This window comes from Hyperoodon ampullatus (genome assembly GCF_949752795.1).
Source record: "Hyperoodon ampullatus genome assembly, chromosome: 3".
Classification (NCBI taxonomy): domain Eukaryota; kingdom Metazoa; phylum Chordata; class Mammalia; order Artiodactyla; family Ziphiidae; genus Hyperoodon; species Hyperoodon ampullatus.
Window position 1 is genome coordinate 130,292,343 of NC_136916.1, and position 19,139 is coordinate 130,311,481.

General features: G+C 35.5%; 1 protein-coding gene across 1 annotated transcript in view; it reads left to right on the forward strand.

Annotated features, from left to right (window-relative positions):
- The window catches only part of ATL1 (atlastin GTPase 1), a gene marked incomplete at both ends in the record, with an annotated part of 64,984 nt that overhangs the window by 20,718 nt on the left and 25,127 nt on the right, over positions 1-19,139 (forward strand). The window contains 5 exons of the mRNA XM_079699281.1: positions 6,167-6,414; positions 8,419-8,553; positions 9,019-9,123; positions 14,478-14,528; positions 16,657-16,713. Of these exons, the coding sequence (XP_079555407.1) occupies positions 6,167-6,414; positions 8,419-8,553; positions 9,019-9,123; positions 14,478-14,528; positions 16,657-16,713 (596 nt within the window). The remainder of the gene's footprint in view (positions 1-6,166; positions 6,415-8,418; positions 8,554-9,018; positions 9,124-14,477; positions 14,529-16,656; positions 16,714-19,139) is intronic.

Here is a 19,139-nt window from a genome sequence, read left to right on the forward strand (position 1 = left end):
TTGTGTGTCTTTTTCTTCTCTTGTGTTTCCCACTTAGAGAAGTTTCTTTAGCATTTGTTGTGAAGCTGGTTTGGTGGTGCTGAATTCTCTTAGCTTTTGTTTGTCTGAAAAGCTTTTGACTTCTCCTTCGAATCTGAATGAGATACTTGCTGAGTAGAGTAATCTTGGTTGTAGGTTTTTCTCTTTCATCACTTTAAGTATATCCTGCCACTCCCTTCTGGCCTACAGAGTTTCCACTGAAAAATCAGCTGATAACCTTATGGGGGTTCCTTTGTATGTTATTTTTTGTTTTTCCCTGCTGCTTTTAATATTTTTTCTTTGAATTTAATTTTTGTTAGTTTGATTAATATGTGTCGTGGTGTGTTTTTCCTTGGGCTTATCCTGTATGGGACTCTCTGTGCTTCCTGGACTTGGGTGACTGTTTCCTTTCCCATGTTAGGGAAGTTTTCCATTATAATCTCTTCAAATATTTTCTCGGACCCTTTCTTTTTCTCTTCTTCTTCTGGGACCCTTATAATTCGAATGTTGGTGCGTTTAGTGTTGTCCCAGAGATCTCTGAGATTGTTTTCAATTCTTTTCATTCTTTTTTCTGTATTTTGCTCCTTGGCAATTATTTCCACCATTTTGTCTTCCATCTCACTTATTCGTTCTTCTGCCTCTATTATTCTGTTATTGATTCCTTCTAGTGTATTTTTCATTTCAGTTATTGTGTTGTTCATCTCTCGTTGTTTGTTCTTTAGTCCTTCTAGATCTTTGTTAAATATTTCTTGTATTTTCTCAATCCATGCTTCCATTCTATTTCCGAGATTCTGGATCATCTTTACTACCATTACTCTTAATTCTTTTTCAGGTAGATTGCCTATTTCCTCTTCATTTATTTGGTCTTGTAGGTTTTTTCCTTCATCTGTGATGTATTTTTTTGCCATCTCATTTTTTTTTTTTTTTTTACTGAGTGGGATTGTGTTCCTGTTTACTTGTTGTTTGGCCTGAGGCTTCCCACACTGGAGTTTGTAGGCTATTGGGTAGAGCTGGGTCTCGATGCTGAGAGGAGGAACTCTGTGAGACCTCACTCTGATGAATATTCCCTGGGGTCTGAGGTTCTCTGTTAGTCCAGTCGTTCAGACTCCGGGCTCCCAACACAGGAGCTTCCGCCCGCAAGCCCATGGGGTGGCAAAAAAGGCCCTGGGGGCTGTGGGAGGTGCAACTTAGGCTCAAGGAACAGAAGGGGCCCAGGCATACCCCCCACCCCTCTTCTCAGAGGGCAGGGGACCTCACGTGGGAGCCCAGCAGGCTTTCTGGGCTAAGTGGGCAGGGCAAATGCCCTCCTCTCCTCTCCAGCTCCTCCAGTCTTGGGTCTGGGAGGCCCCCTCCTGCCTGCCTCTCCTGATCCCCCAGCCTCCTTCCTATGCCCCCAAGGACCCATGCAGCCTGGAGGGGACTTGGAGGGCGGGGGATCGGCCTGGGAGCTCAGCAGGCTCCTGGGGCCCAAGTGAGCGGGACCATCACCCTCCACTCCTCTCCCACTCCCCCCAGAGGGCCCCTCCCGCCTGCCTCTCTTGATCCCCCTGGCCTCCTTCCTATGCCCAAGGACACACCAGACCTGGAGGGGGCTTTGGAGGGCAGGGGATCCGCCTGGGAGCTCAGCAGGCTCCCAGGGCCTGAGTGGGCAGGGCAGTCGCCCTCTGCAAAGAGCAGATGTTCTTAATTGAAGAAGTCCAGTTTATAATTTTTTCTTTTATGGGTGTTATGGTCTGGATATTTGTATCTCCCCAAAATTCATATGTCGAAATCCTGAAGCCCAATGTAATGGTATTAGGAAGTAGGACATTTGGGAGGTGATTAGGAAATGAGGGTGGAGCCTCATGAATAGGATTAATGCTCTTATGAAAGAGACTCCCATAGAACTCCCTAGTCTCTGCCTCCATGTGAGGATACAATGAGAAGTCTGCAACTTGGAAAAAGCTCCTTTCCTGACCATGCTGGCACCCTAATCTCAAAACTTCCAGCCTTTAGAACTGTGAAAAATAAAGTTCTGTTGTTTATAAGCTACCCAGTCTGTGGTAGTTTGTTATAGCAGCCTGAAGAGACTAAAACAATGGGTCATCCTTTTGGCATCATATGTAAGAAATCATTGCCTAATCCAAGGTCATAAAGCTTTTCTTTTATGTTTTCTTCCAAAAATTTAATATTTTTGGATTTATTTTTAGATTTATGATCCATTTTGAGTTAATATTTTATATGGGTGTGATATATTGAAATTTACTTTTTTGCATTTAGATATCCAGTTGTTCTAGCACCATTTGTTGTGAAGACTATTCTTTCTCCATTGAGTTGCCTTAACATCTTTGTCACAAATCAATTGAACATCCTACAGAAATGAAAATATATGTCCACACAAAAACTTGTTCATTAAGTTTATAACAGCATTATTTATTTTAGCCAAAAAGTGGAAACAACCTAAATGCCCATCAACTAATGAATGGATAAACAAAGTGTAGTATATCCAAACAATGTAATATTATTTGGCCACAAAAAATGAAGTACTGATACATACTACAACATGGATAAACCTTGAAAACATTATGCTAAGTAAAAGAAAACAGTCAAAAAATCACATATTATATGATTCCATTTATATGAAATATCCAGATAGGCAAATCTTTGATAGCCTAATGGTTGCCTAGGGCTGGAGGTGAGTAAGGGAGAATGGGGATGACTGCTAAAGGGTGTGGGTATTTTGGGGGGTGACCACAGTGTTATAAAATTAATCAGCGTGATGGTTTGCACAACTCTGAATATATTAAAAACCATCAAATGGATTTTTTTAAATTTATTTATTTATTTTTGGCTGCATTGGGTCTTCATTGCTATGCGCAGGCTTCCTCTAGTTGCAGTGAGCGGGAGCTACTCTTCGTTGCAGTGCATGGGCTTCTCACTGCAGTGGCTTCTCTTGTTGTGAAGCATGAGCTCTAGGTGCGCGGGCTTCAGTAGGTGTGGCTCGCAGGCTTCAGAGTACAGGCTCAGTAGTTGTGGCACAGAGGCTTAGTAGCTCCACAGCATGTGAGATCTTCCTGGACCAGGGGATCGAACCTGTGTCCCCTGCAGTGGCAGGCAGATTCTCAACCACTGCACCACCAGGGAAGTCCCATAGGTACCATTCTTAATCTCATTTTTCAGATGGAAGATGGTGAATAATTGGGAGGTGAAATAACTTACACAACTTCTTATATGTGTAAGTTGTGAAGCTGGGATTTAAGCAAAGACTCTCTGGCTCCAGCATCTGTGATATGGCAATATAGAAGCTATTGTCTGTTGGATGTAAAATCAATTTTTCTTAACTTTGCAGAGAGAAAAACTCTGATTCATGGCTAATGCAGTGGTTTTGTTGTCTCCAGATGCTTCATACTGTTGCTCAGAAAGTAATGGTGTTTGTCTATCTCCACTAATGAAAAACTAAAATTATGTGTTAGATTTGTAATATTTCAATAACATTATCTTATAGATGAACAGCAATATATATAGTTATCAATGTGATATATGTGTATACATACATCAATATGATCTGAAAACTTATTTAAAATTATGCTGAGTAATATAACTGCCTTGCTTTTCTCTAGTTATGAGACTTCTTATCAAATAGACATAATGAAGAATGTCTATTTAAATATGTTTTCAAAAATTTGGATGGGGGCTTCCCTGGTGGTGCAGTGGTTGAGAGTCCGCCTGCCAATGCAGGGGACACGGGTTCATGCCCCGGTCCGGGGGGATCCCACATGCTGCGGAGCAGCTGAGCCTGTGAGCCATGGCCACTGGACCTGCGCGTCCGGAGCCTGTGCTCCGCAACGGGAGAGGCCACAACAGTGAGAGGCCCATGTACCGCAAAAAAAAAAAAAAAAAAAAAATTTGGATGACAGGTTATTTAAGAGCCCAGTTTATTTCAAAATTAATATTATTAAGGGTTGATTTGAAGCTAGGTCATATATCTGATCTGAGGGATTAATTGATGTATGGTTTGACTTTCTGTTCTTTTGATAGAAAGCAAATGAGCCCATTTATGTGTTGTCCAAAGGTTATTTGATTTCCACTAAAGAGGCAGAGTATTATAGTGGAAAGTTCTGAGATGAAAGTTTAATTACCTGGGATCTAAACCCAAATTGACAGTTACTATGTGAACTCTAGTGGGTGTGATCTTGGGAAAGTTACTTAATCCAGTTAGTTCTTCCTCATGTGTCAAAAATACAGATAATAATAAATACCTTGCTGCAATATTGAAAGCAATAAATAAATAACACAAGAAAGCATCCATGGTAGATTGCCTGATATAGAAATTGCATTTATTTTCCTTGGGCAAAGTCAGTCACATATTTGGCTTTAGTTTCGTAAATCTGTAATAATGCTAATAGCATATACCAATACATATACCAGCCAGTGTTCTAAGTGTGTTACATGCATATATTAATTCACAACAACTTTATGAGGTAGACACAAAGAGGTTAAACAACTTATCTAAGGTTACTCAGCTAAGAAATGGGGAAGTCTTGATTGGAATCTCAGCAGTCTGGTTCCAGAGCCTGTGTTTTTAACCACTACACTATACTGCCTTTCTAGAGGAAGGGGTTGTAGGGTGTATCAGTTATTTATTGCCTGTTATGTTGCATAATAAATAGTCACAAAACCTCAAGGGCATAGAACAATAGCATTTATTGGTCACATGTTGAAATGGTTGTTAGGCAAATCTGTTGATCTTGACTGGGCTCCCTCATGTGGCTGGGGGTTGGCTTGCTGTGGGCCTTGGGTGGACCTGGACAGTTTGCCTCTGCTCCAAGTGTCTCTCATCCTGCAGCAGACTAGTCTGGGAATATTCTCATGATGAATGGCAGAGACAAAAGAGCAAAATGGAAACACACAAGTGCTTTTTCAAGCCTCTGCTGTGTCATGTCTGCTAAAACAAATTACATGGCTGACCCCGGAGTCAAAGTGGGAGGACATTACAAAGTTACATTAAAAAGGCTATAGATATAAGAATGTGTCACTTGACACATTGAAGTTGTTTTGTAATATACTGCAAATGCCAAGGTCTAGGGTTCTAAAATTCTTGTATATTAGGGATGATTTCTAAAAGAGGACCTCTGTCAGAAACAGTATTTCTGACAATTAAATAGAAAACTCTGAAAACACGCACATGTGAACACACACATACATGCACATACATACACAAACACATATAAATTTATAGAAAATAGGCAGAAACTTCTTCTGGGAATACTTAGTTCAGTTTATAATGCCAAGGTAGTGATGGTGATGATGATGATAATAGCTAACCTTTATGAGCTTGCTGTGTGCCAAGCACTGTTCTCAACACTTTACATATAGTACCTCCCTTAATCTTTTCAACAACCCTATTAAATAGGTACTATTAATAGTTTCTGTTTTACAGATGGAGAAACTGAGAGATTTAGTAATTTCCCAGAGTCACAAACCTTTTTTATAAGATCTCTACACAAAGTAACTTTCAAAAAGCTTCTTATTTTTTTTTAATTGAATTATATACAGACCTCTTTTCCATAGAGTTGAAGGTCTTCTGTAATCTGGGCCTACCCAATTTAATTATCTGTAACTTCCATTGCTACAAGATATAATTTTAGACAATTAAGAGTCTAGGATTTTGTAGATGGGTTGCATGCATTGGAGGGAGCTGAACTGGGTGCTTTAGAGATTTATTCCAGTTTCAAGAATATGTGATTCTGAATCCCTCTGTGTATTTCCTCATATGCATGTTCAGCTTTAAAAAGTGTTGCAAGGATCTTTCATGTGAATAACTAAATTTATTTCTAAGGGATTAAGTGTAAACTAAGGCTATTTTATTCTTCTCCAAAAGTAGAGTCCTTTGCTTTGATTTTTTTTTTCTTACTCAGCAAACAGAGATCTCTGCACTGATTTAGAGCTTTCTTAAAAATAAAATTCTGTTTGATTTGGCCACTTGATCAGCAAGACCAGATGTAAGTCTTTCGGAGATATGGTGTAAATGACATGAATATATGTCAATAAAATGAACATTTCTAATTCCACTGTGCTCCTGTTTCAGGTGTTTGAATGTTGAGAGGTACATATACATTTCCTGTGTTTTGAGATAATTTGCTGAATAAATTCTTATTTTATTCAATAGGTGGCTTTTCAGAAAAGGGGTGTGAATGGAGCTCTGAAGAGGAAGAGCCAGTGAAAAAGGCAGGACCAGTCCAAGTCCTCATTGTCAGAGATGACCATTCCTTTGAATTAGATGAAACTGCACTAAATCGGATCCTTCTCTCAGAGGCTATCAGGGACAAGGAGGTCGTTGCTGTATCTGTTGCTGGAGCATTTAGAAAAGGAAAATCATTCCTTATGGACTTCATGTTGAGATACATGTATAAGCAGGTAGGGAAGAGGTGCTTTGAAAAGTTTTCTGATTTCTGTGCTTTTATGACTTTGTGTTTTTATTTAGTAGTAGTGTCCAGTATTTCCATTATTATGTTCCCTAAAGATGAACTAGTTTAAAAATGCTATTGTGTAACCTTCCAACTTTGGTGCTGTCGGCACCAAACTATATAGGCCACTTTTGTCTGAAGCCACTTTGCTACATTTCCCTTAGAACGTAACTTATTTTTTAAGCTCTTTTGAAAATAGACAAGTACAGTGATATGGTTATAAACTTTACATGTTAAATAGTGTTTAAAATGTCAAATAACTTTTGTCATAATTTTTATTATAATCATTTTCCCCCCAACATTTACTATGACATTTTTCATGCATGCAGCAGAGTTAAAAGAATTTTACAGAGGACACCTGGATATGCACTACCTAGATTCTACCATTAACATTAATATTCTTGCTTTATCACATGTGTCTCCAGCTATTCTTCCCTGTTTCAATCCATTGCTCCATCTTATTTTTTGGTTCATTTCAAAGTAAATTGTTGAATTCAGTATGCTTCCCTATAAATATTTCAATATACATCATTATTATGTATTTCAGTATTTATTTAGTTTTTTCTTTTGTGGTAAAATTTACATATAGTTACATGCACCAATCTGAAGTGTACATTTGCTTTATTCGGAAAATGTAAATACCTGGGTAGCCCCAAAACCTATCAAGTGTATCTTGCTGTTATCCCACAAAGTTCTGTTATCTTTTCTCACTCAGTCTCACCCTTAACCCATCCCCAAAGGCAACCAACAGTGTCATAACATTTGAGACAATAGTGTGGCATAGAAAGGAGACTTTAAGGAGCCTAGGATCAACCAAAAGCAGAAGAATAAATAGGAGATTAGAGTCGGGGAACAGAAGGTTAGGAGTGGAGAGCATACCAGTATTTTTTTTCTACCCTTTTACCCTTAGCAATTCAGATGCCAATATGGATGTTGAGGCAGAATAGACATACTACCCAAAGAAACTTTGTATTATGCATTTATATCATAATTAACCATTTTGGATTGATCTTTTATAGGTAGGGTATTTTTGAACAACTTGGTAATGTTAACTTTAACATCTTCTATCTCTACCCTCAGTCCAAACAAATCAAGAACAGAACAACCAAAATACTTCCAGGCTTTGAAAGCAAACAAAATTCTTACCACTTTCTATTTCTATCATACCAACATTAGTACACACTTAACGTAGGTGGGAAAATTGAGTGAACAAAATTAGTATACTTTCCATTGTTTGGGATTATATAGCTTTGGGCATATTCATAATTTTAACTGTGCGATAAACATTACAATGAAATACTCAATAATGCTTGTCATGTTGCTTATGTTAAATAGCATTTGCTCAGATTAAAGTGTAACAGATTTTTTTTTTTTAACTAGGTGCTTCTCCTCCTGCTGTTTGCTCCCTCCTCCCCCAATAGCAAAACATTTGTGTATATTATTATTGTGTATATCCTGACATAATATGCTCTCTCATACCTTTATTTCTTTGTTTTTGGAATGCCCTCCCTGAGTTTGCTCACCTGGAAAATTCCTAAACATCCTTCAAGTCTTAGCTCTAATATCACTTCTCCTATGAAGTCTTAACTGACTAAGAGTTAGTTGTTTCTTTTCCTATGCTTCCATTTATATCTAATATACACACCCATTTCGGCATGCATATAATGCATCATAATGGTTTGTTAGCACGTCTGTCCCCCTGTTAGGCTGTGAGCTTCCTCTTATCTGGAATGATATCTTTGTATCCCCAGGATGTAGCATAAAATGTGACAGATGGTTGCTCCTTCATAATTATTTTTTGGATGAGTAAATAAAGTAATTGTATCAATATAATAGATGTGCATATGTTGTTTCCTTTTGTCTAGAGTTGGAGAGGGATACAAACTGGTATGGATGAGTGGAAGAACCTGTACTACATATCTAGTTCAATATCATAGACTTTCTTAATTTATAGGAATCAGTTGATTGGGTTGGAGATTACAATGAACCATTGACTGGCTTTTCGTGGAGAGGTGGGTCTGAACGAGAGACCACGGGAATCCAGATATGGAGTGAAATCTTCCTTATCAATAAACCTGACGGTAAAAAGGTATGGTATGAACTTCTTAAAGAAAATTGAGTTTTCACTTGCCAACAGTTACCACTTTTCAGGATCCTCCAAAACGCTCTTTTGAAAACTAATTTTGACCACTTGACATGAAGTTTAAAAGGGAAGTGGGTAGCATCCTATTTCATGTTCCCTGTTTCCCTTTCTACTGATCACAGAAGGAAATATCATAGGGACAATAGAACAGCAGATCAGCTAGCTAACATCTATATTTTGTTTCAGTGTTATTTCTGTTATGTTGGATTACCAGTGAAAATTAATCATTACAGTAGTCAGCAGGTAATTAATATTCTTATTTTCTGTGACATTCATGGCACATGTGAAAAATTACCTATTAAGTATTCATTGCTAATGGTTTGCTTTAGTTCTTATGGTGTTAACTTTGTAGTAACCCTAATACCCTGCATGTTCTATAAAATATCAGTAATGTACTCTACTTCCCTATAGGTTGCAGTGCTATTGATGGATACTCAGGGAACCTTTGATAGTCAGTCAACTTTGAGAGATTCGGCCACAGTATTTGCCCTTAGCACAATGATCAGCTCAATACAGGTATGGAATAAAATAAATCCGTTTTGATAGATGTTTCTTTAAATAAAAATTATGAATATATGTATTTCTATATATATGTGGTAGTGAGACAAACAACAGAAATGGTAAATTATATATATTATTTGACTCAATTAGCATACCAGTTCTTATGATTTCCTTAAGAGTGCAATTGTTTTATTACTGTGATCTAATTTCTGATCAGTTTTCAAATTGCCTGCTTTAGTCAGAAAATGTTATATTATCTAATTGATAATTTTTTCTATTTCAAGCCTACAATAAAGTCAATAATATTAAATCTTATAATGTATATAGATACACTGAGACTACCTATTATTAGTTACATTTAATGAAATAAGATTTATAAATGCAAATTTTGTTTTATATAGCCAGTAGAAACATTTCTAAATGTAAAAACATTTATATATGTTCACAACTTTTTATAGTATCTTAATGTGCATTTAGGAAAGTAAATGTCTTTCTTTCCTTTTTTCCTCTCTCTTTTTTTAAGTATTGTTTTTGAAGTTATTGTGTGCTTTATAAATTGTCCTGAAAGTCCTTGAGGGTTTTACTATGATCACAGAACACATAGCCTAAAAATTTTAAGACAATTTTTAGATTTTCTATTCACCGGAAAGAGCAAAAAGAGACAGTAACCAAGAAGCAGACCATCAAAGAAAGGTAAAATAGTTTTAGAAGGTAGGAAAGGCAAAGTGGTTAGGATGAGTAAGTCAAAGGTGAAATTATAAGCATGTGGGGAGAATGGAGCTAGTGAACCAGCAACCAGGGCATTATGTGTAGTTAGGACAATGAAAGCATGGATAGAAGGAAGACTGATTTTTTTTGTAAAGGACTTTAAAATAAGTCATGATTATAACCTATGATTACCTAGCTTTTAAAAAAAATTATTATATAAGTTTCAGGTGTATAGCATTATAGTTCAACATCTGTATACAGTGATCACCACCACAAGTCTAGTTACTACCCATCACTATACAGTTACCCCCTTTATCCATTTTGCCCAGCCCTCACCCCCCTTCTCCCCAGGTAACCACTAATCTGATCTCTATGAGTTCATTTTTATTTTATTTTATTTGTTCATTTTGTTTTTGTTTTTAGATTCCACTTATGAGTAAAGTCACATGGTATTTGTCTTTATCCATATGACCTATTTCACTTAGCATAATACCATCAAGGTCCATCCATGTTGTCACAAAGTCTGGATTTCCTTCTTTTTTATGGCCAAGTAGTATTCCAGTGTGTGTGTGGGGTGTGTGTGTGTGTGTTACATCTTCATTATCCATTCATCCATTGTTGGATGCTAAATATGTTATGTTTAGCATCCAACATATGTTATGCTTCCATATCTTGGCTATTGTAAATAATGATGCATTGAACATAGGGGTGCATATATCCTTTTGAATATTGTTTTCATGCTCTTCAGGTAAATACCCAGATGTGGAATTGCTGGGTCATATGGTAGTTCTGATCTTAACTTTTTGAAGAATCTCCATACTGTTTTCCCTAGTGGCTGCACAAATTAACAATCCCACCAACAGTGTATGAGGGTTCCCTTTTCTCCACATCCTCGCCAACATGTATTATTTCTTATCTCTTCAATAATAGCCATTCTAACAGGTGTGAGGTGGTATCTCATTGTGGTTTGTTTTGCATTTCCCTGATAATTAGTGACGTTGAACATCTTTTCTTGTGCCTGTTGGCCATTTGTATGTCTTCTTTTGAAAAATGTCTATTCAGATCCTCTGCCCATTTTTTAATTGGGTTGTTTGTTTTTTTGATGCTGAGTTGTATGAGTTCTTTATATATTTTGGATATTAGCCCCTTATTGGATGTATGATTTGCAAATATCTTCTCCCATTCAGTAGGTTGCCTTTACGTTTTAATAATGGTTTCCTTCACTCTGCAAAAGCTTTTCGGTTTGATATAGTCCCATTTGTTTATTTTAGCTTTTGTTTCCCTTGCCTGTCAAATCAGATCCACAAAAGCATCACTAAGACAGATGCCAGTGAGGTTACCACCTGTTTTCTTCTAGGAATTTTATCGTTTAAGGTCTTACATTCAAGTCTTTAATCCACTTTGAGTTAATTTTTGTGTGTGGTGTAAGATAGTGGTCTTGTTTCATTCTTTTGCTTGTGGCTGTCCAGTTTTACCAGCACCATTTATTGAAGAGACTGTCCTTTCTCTTTTTTGTACGTTCTTTGCTCCTTTATCATAGATTACTTGTCCATATATGTATAGGTTTATTTCTGGGTTTTCAATTCCATTCCATTTATTTATGTGTCTTTTTTGTGCCAGTACCATGCTATTTTGATTACTATAACTCTGTAATAAAGTTTAAAATCAGGGACTGTGATACCTCCAGATTTGTTCTTTCTCAAGATTGTTTTGACTATTCAGGGGCTTCTTTGATTCCATACAAATGTTAGAATTATTTGTTCTAGTTCTGTAAAGTATGCATTTGGCATTTTGATAGGGATTTCATTGAATCTATAGATTGCTTTGGGTAGTGTGGACATTTTAACAATATTAAATCCATGAGGACTGAATATCTTTCCATTTTTTGGTGTATTTAACTTTTTATCAGTGGTGTACAGTTTTCAGTGTACAGGTTTTTCATCTCCTTGGTTAAATCTACTCCTAGGTATATTCTTATTGATGCAATTGTAAATAGAATTGTTTTCTTAATTTCTTTTTTGGATAGTTTATTATTAGTATATAGAAATGCCATGGGTTTCTGTATATTGATTTTGTATCCCATGACTTTACTGAATTCATTTATTAGTTCTAACAGGTTTTTCTGTTGTTAGAGTCTTTAGGGTTTTCTATATATAGTATCATGAAATAGCAAACAGTGACAGTTTTACTTCTTCTTTTCCAGTTTAGATGCCATTTATTTTTCTTGCCTAATTGCTGTAGCTAGGACTTCAAACACAATGTTGAATAACAGTGGCAAGAGTGGGCATCCTTGTTTTGTTTCTGATCTTAGAGAGAAAACTTTCAGCCTTTTGCCTTGAGTATGATGTTAGCTCTGGGTTTGTCATATATAGTCTTTGTTATGTTGAGGTACATTTCCTCTATATATCCACTTTGTTGAGAGTTTTTATCATAAATGGAAGAATTTTGTCAGATGCTTTTTCTGCATCTATTGAGATGATCATATGATTTTTAACCTTCATTTTCTCAGTGTGATGTGTTGTGTTGAATGATTTGTGGATGTTAAATCATCATTGCATCCCTGGAATAAATCCCACGTAATTATGGTGTATGACCCTTTTAATGTATTGTTGGATTCAGTTTGCGGATATTTTGTTGAGGATTTTTGTACCTATATTCATCAGGGATATTGGCCTGTAATTTCCTTTTTTGTGGTGTCCTTCTCTGGTTTTGGTATCAGGATAATGCTGGCTTCGTAAGATGTGTTTGGAAGATTTTCCTCCTCTTCAATTTTTTGGAATATTTTTAGAAAGCTAGGTATTAAATCTTCTTTGAATGTTTTATAGAATTTGCCAGTGAAGCCATCTGGTCCTGGGCTTTTGCATGTTAGGAGATTTTTGACTCCTGTTTCAATCCCTTATTAGTAATCAGTTTATTCAGACATTTTGTTCTTCATGATTCAGTCTTGGAAGATTGCATGTTTCTAGAAATGTATCCATTTCTTATAGGTTTTCCAATTTGTTGGCATATAACTGTTCATAGTGGTCTCTTATGATCTTTTGTATTTCTGTGGTATCAGTAGTAATTTCTCCTCTTTCATTTCTGATTTTATTTGTTTGAGCCCTCTCTCTTTTTCTCTTGGTTAGTCTAGCTAATGACTTGTTGATTTTATTTTTTCAACTGGCTCTTAGTTTCATTGATGTTTTCTTTTTTTTTTTTTAGTCTCTATTTTATTTATTTCTGCTCTGATCCTTATTATTTCCTTCCTTCTACTAACTTTGGGCTTTGTTTGTTCTTTTTTCTAGTCTTTTTAGGTGTAAAGTTAGATTGTTTATTCAGGATTTTTCTCGTTTTTTTGAGGTAGACCTATATTGCTATGAACTTCCTTCTCAGAAGCATTTTTGCCACATCTCATAGATTTTGGTATGTTGTATTTCTGCTCTCATTTATCTTTATGTTTTTTAAAATTTCTTCTTTGATTTCTTTGATGATCCACTCGTTATTCAGTAGCACATTGTTTAATCTCAGCATTTTTGTGGGATTTTCCCCATTTTTTCCCCTTGTGATTGATTTCTAGTCTCATACCATTGTGGTTGGAGAAGGTGCTTGATATGATTTCATTCTTCTTTGAATTTATTAATATTTGTTTTGTGACCTAACATATAATCTGTCCTAGGGAATGTTCCATGTTCACTTGTGAAGTATGTGTATTCTGCTGCTTTTTGATGGAATGATCTTTGTATATCTATTAAGTCAATCTGATCTAATGTATTGTTTAAGTCCAGTGTTTCCTTATTGATTCTCTGTCTGGATGATCTATTCATTAATGTAGGTGTAAGACTGACTAACTTTTAAAAATATACTTCTTAATTTAATTAGCCTTTAAAATACCAACTTAATATCTAACTTCTTCATAGTCAACAGTATGTGCAATTTACACAAGTCAATTAAAACCAGATTGATTTTGCCTTTTAAATATTTATTATTTACTATTTATATTTTTCCTGGAGACATTAAATATTTTTGCTGAAAACTCTAAGTCCTTTGTAATGACTATTTTTTATTATTATCGGAGAAGTGGTCTGTTATTTAAATAAGTACACAAAGTATACTGTATCAGTACATAAACATATAAACATCATTAACTTTTCTTTGAAGTTACTGATATTTATCCTCCTCCTTAGAAAAAAAGAATTTCACCTTAATGCTGTGATCTGTTCGTGAAGCAATAATGCATATGTTCAAGGATGTAAGCATGATATTCAGAACTTAACTTCCATATGATGGAACTTTCTATAGACTTAAACAATTGATTGTATAGAAGCTAACATAATTTCTCAAGACAAAATTTTATATATGGGTTATTAAGATCTAGATTATTATTATTTTCATATGCTTGTAAGAATGATTATTTTTTACTAATTGTTGAATTAGGTTCATAAAATAATTTTAATATTCTGTCTCCAAATCAGGTAGCTACTGTATTTCTGGAAAAATTTTATGATCATTGTACATTATTTATTGTCTCTCAGGCTTTCTTTACTTCTCTCTTAAGGTCTTATAAATACATGTGAGAGAGTTTGATTTTGTGAAATTGTTATTTCAAAAAATAGAGAATAACAAAATAAGTGCTTAGTATGCTGCTAATTATTTTCTCATTTTGACTTTATTTCTTAATCAAGGTATATAACTTATCTCAAAATGTGCAGGAGGATGATCTTCAGCACCTTCAGGTAACACTATTTATAGTCTCTTTTGTATATCTAGTAACCTTTTGAGCATGTACAGCAGAACTTTAGGATTTGGGGGGGTCTTCTTGTACTTGGAAAACATAACAGTCAGAAAGATTTAAAAACATAACCAAATGGAGGTTTTCCCATTTCCAGGTTTCTAGTTCTAGCCCTGTATGATTATATTCTTTCTAATTCAGTTTTCAAAGTCCTTTGTTTCAGTAAAGCTATTTGCTGTCAACCCTGTATATGGAAAAATATATGGCAAATTAGAGTGGAGAAAGAACCTTTGGTTTAAAAGTGACCCAGAATATGAAGTTGAAGTCCTATGGTCAGGGATTTAATAACTGTTAGTATGGTATCAGTTGTATGCCAGATTTTTTTTCCTGTGGACCACTTTATAGCTAAGAACTATGGGGGACTACCTGATGATTACTCATATAATTCTATTTTAGATCTGAAAAAGATATCAGTGACACCTAATTTATCCTTAATATTTTATGGATGAGAAATGTTTTTCTGAAAAAAAAAGTAACTTGCCTAAACTCATGTGGCTAGTTAGTGGCAGAGTGGGAATAGAAATTTGATCATCTGATTGGACTCGGTGCTTCTTCCACTCTCCAAGCAGCCTTTAAATCTCAAATAAGTGGAAGATTAGATGTTTCCTAAAGATAGTTCGCATCTCTGTCTACTCTTTTTCAATTCATGTTATTCTCAGCTACATAGAAAAACCTATTGTTTCTCTGATAGTTTTCCTCTGCATATTTTATAGAAAATTTTGCTTTCAATGTATTATTTTATCTTGCCAATAAGAGCCCTGTGCAGTTTAACAAATAACAAAGGATGATAATGCAGGGTGATCTGTGAGAGTGGAAATATCATTTGGAGTTCACATCTAGCATTACTCCCAAATATGTTTCTAGTATATCACACTGGCCATTTATGACAAATAGACAGTATGCCAAATAATTGTTAGATGTTTCTTAGAATGAGTGCAATTGCTTCTTTAGGCATGTGTCATAACCTAGCCAGTTGCTTTCCAAGTTAATGACATGGCACTGTTCAATACCAGTTTAGGATTTCTAAAAAAGGACTGATTTTGAGCTTTGATATTAAGTAATCTTTTTTGAGATCATTTAAAAATTTTCCTGTAAATGACAACACCTCATCCTTCCTCAAAAAAGATTGTGAATTCAAATTATGTTAGTAAATGTTTCTAATGAGAATGAATAATGATTCTAATCCCTGGACCTGTTGCCTTTTAGACATATTCTAGACTTTCATTTAATCACTGTAATCAGATGCCTAGTTATTACCATTTGCTTTCTAGATTCCCATAGTTTTCACAGGAGAGGCAGTGTGGTACTTTGGGGGCTATTCTAAAGGGGCAAAGGAAAGGAATCCTCTGTGTCGGCATCCTTCCCCAGCTCTGAGAAGCCTCTGTGGCTTGGTACTCTCGTGTGATGAAGCGGCATTTCCTGTGTATATATGGGGAAATCCACTTGGCCAGTCTGGACGGAACTCTCACCAGAGGCCCAATCACAATCACCCCCTCAAGTCTATGTTCTCCAAAACCTTACATTTCTGGCAATACAAAATGATATGGTACCTCTCAATTGGGAGCAATAAAAAAATAAAAGAAGTTGGTGTATTTGATTCTTCACTTCTTAAACCAAATGCCTGTATGTCTTTGTAATGATCAAGACCATCAGGACATTAAATTTCCTCTGGCAACAACAGTAAATTATCCTACTTAGTTTATAGCTCTCTGGTCTAATCTATGAAAGTTTTGCTTTGAAAGGTCATTTAACATGTTTCATTGTCCCCCATCTTCCCCACAAAAAAAATTGTCCTACATTTTAGATATAAAAGGGGTTACCTTTAAAATGGAAACTTCATTTTTAAAATGTACTTTATGTCCTTAATTTTAAAATATATAATTACTGTAGCTCTGCTTTATCTAATACTTAGTTACTTAAAATGATTATTTTAATCTTAATAATACAGTATTACGTTACAGCTAGAGAAAAAGATTAGTGGAAGAAAACCAAGAAGTAAAACTTTGCAGATACTGAAGTTTTCTCTCTGTGTGTGTGTGTGTGTGTGTGTGTGTGTGTGATTTTCCTTGTAGCTTTTCACTGAGTATGGCAGGCTGGCAATGGAGGAAACATTCCTGAAGCCATTTCAGGTGAGTGGGTATAAAATGATGATAAATTCTTATTAGAGTTTCCTGAAGATTATAACCAGATATATTAATTAAGAGGGTCATGTTTCTTTCTCCATTCACAATAGCAAAAAAGAAAAAAAGCTTTGATAGTTAACTACCAAAATCCAAAATATAAAGACCTTTATGGAGAAAATATTTTCAAAGTTTCATTAAAGATCATAAAGGAAAATTTATATAAACCAGAGAGATATAATATGATTCCAGACAGGATGATTTAATGTGGTAGAGAATTTTTTTCCCCAGATTAATCAATAAACTCAGTGCAATTCCAATTAAAACTACAACAGGATTTTTTGAGAAATTCAACACATTTTTCTATAACTTATATGGAAAAATTAAGTTCTCTTTTGATTTGTCAGTTTTTTAAAAGAAAATCCAAATTGGGGGATTGAATACATACTAGAAAACCATAGCAATGAAAATGGTGTGATTCTGCACAGATACGAGAAAACCAGATGAAACTAAACAGAGTTCAGAAATATCCCTCTATATATGGAAACCTAGTATGCAGTAGAGGTCATGTCATAAACCAGTGGGAAATGGATGGATTAATAGCTGGGGTTTGGAAAAACTAATTCACTTTTTGAAGAAAAAGTTGAATTTCTACTGAACACCATATGTGGAAGAGAGCTCCAATTGTATTAAAGAACTAAATATGAAATTTAAAACTATAAAGTTAGTAGAATAAAATATTGGAGAATATCCTTCTGAACTGGGGTGAAGAAACAGTTATTCACTAAGACCCCCCCCACTAAAAAAAACATGTAGTGAAAAATTGATGGATATTACTGTATCAGAATAAAGTATTTCTATTTATCAGGAGACTCTATAAGCAAAGTAACTGGATTGGTAGAAGATAATGACAATGTCAAAAGTCAACAAGGGATTAATATATAGAATGTGCAAGGAAGTTTTGCAAATAAGACTGGGATGCCCATCAAAAATAGGCAAAGGAACCACTACACACCTATTAGAATGGCCAAATTTCAGAGCACTGACAACACCACATGCTCCACAAATGAGGATGTAGAGCAACAGGAACTCTCATAAATTTCTGGTTGGAATGCAAAATGATACAGCCACTTTCAAAGATAGTTTGGTAATTTCTTTAAAAACTAAACCTACTCTTTCCATATAATCCAATGATTGTGCTTTTTGGTATTTACCCAAAGGAGTTGAAAACTTATGTCCACATAAAATCTGCACACAGGTGTTTGTAGCAGCTTTATACATAATTGCCAAAACTTGTAAGCAACCAGGATGTCCTTCAGTAAATGAATGGATATTTAAACTGTGGTACCTCCAAACGATGCAATGTTATTCAACATGAAAGAAAAGAAATGAGCTATCAGCCACAAAAAGCCATGGAGAAATCTTAAATGTGCATTACTAAACAAAAGAAATCAATCTGAGAAGGCTACACACTGTATGATTCCAACTATATGATATTCTGGAAGAGGCAAAACCATAGAGACCATAAAGAGATCAGTGGTTTCGGGGTGAGCCGAAGGTGCAGCATGAGGGGCAGAGAAATGAACAGGCACAGAGGATTTGGGGGGCAGTGAAAATACTCTGTAAGATATTATAATGATGGATATATGTCATTATACATTTGTCCTAACCCATAGAATGTACAACACTAAGAGTGAACCCTAAGATAAACTATGGACTTTGAGTGATTATGATGTCAATGTAGGTTCATTCTTGCTTAAAAAAATATATACCATTCTGGCGAGTGATGTTGATAGTGGGAGAGGCAATGCATGTGTCGGGGCAGGTGGTATTTATATGGCAAATCTTTGTACCTTCCTCTCAGTTTTACTGCTCTGAAAGAAGATCTTAAAAAAATCCCAAGCCATTCACAAATGATAAACTGAACTTAATAAAAAAAATTAGGCAATGGATGTATAGACAGTTAACAGAAAGGAAACCTGAATGGCTAACACATTTTCTAAGGGATGTTAAGTCTTATTGATAATCAGTTAAAGATTAAAACAATGAGATACCACTTTATACTCATTAGATAGGCAAAAAGTAGAACATGGGGATAAATACAAAATGATAGCTAGGATTTGGGTAAATGGGAACACTCAAGCCCTGTTGGTTAAAGTGCGGATTGGAGCAACCATTCTGTGGAGCAGGGCAAATATATAAGGATACTCACTGTAGCACTGATAGAGTTGTAGTAGCAGGAAGTTGTAGGCAACTTAGGTGTCCATCACTAGAAGAACAGATAAAATAGGGTGAAAAGCATGTTAAAATTAATACTGAATTAAGTAGGGAAAAAGTTTGAGTTCTATAGCATGATACTATCTGTGATTTTAAAACTTCTACATACACAAAATAATATATGTTAGAATAAGTGTGGTTGAGAGCAGACAGTTGAG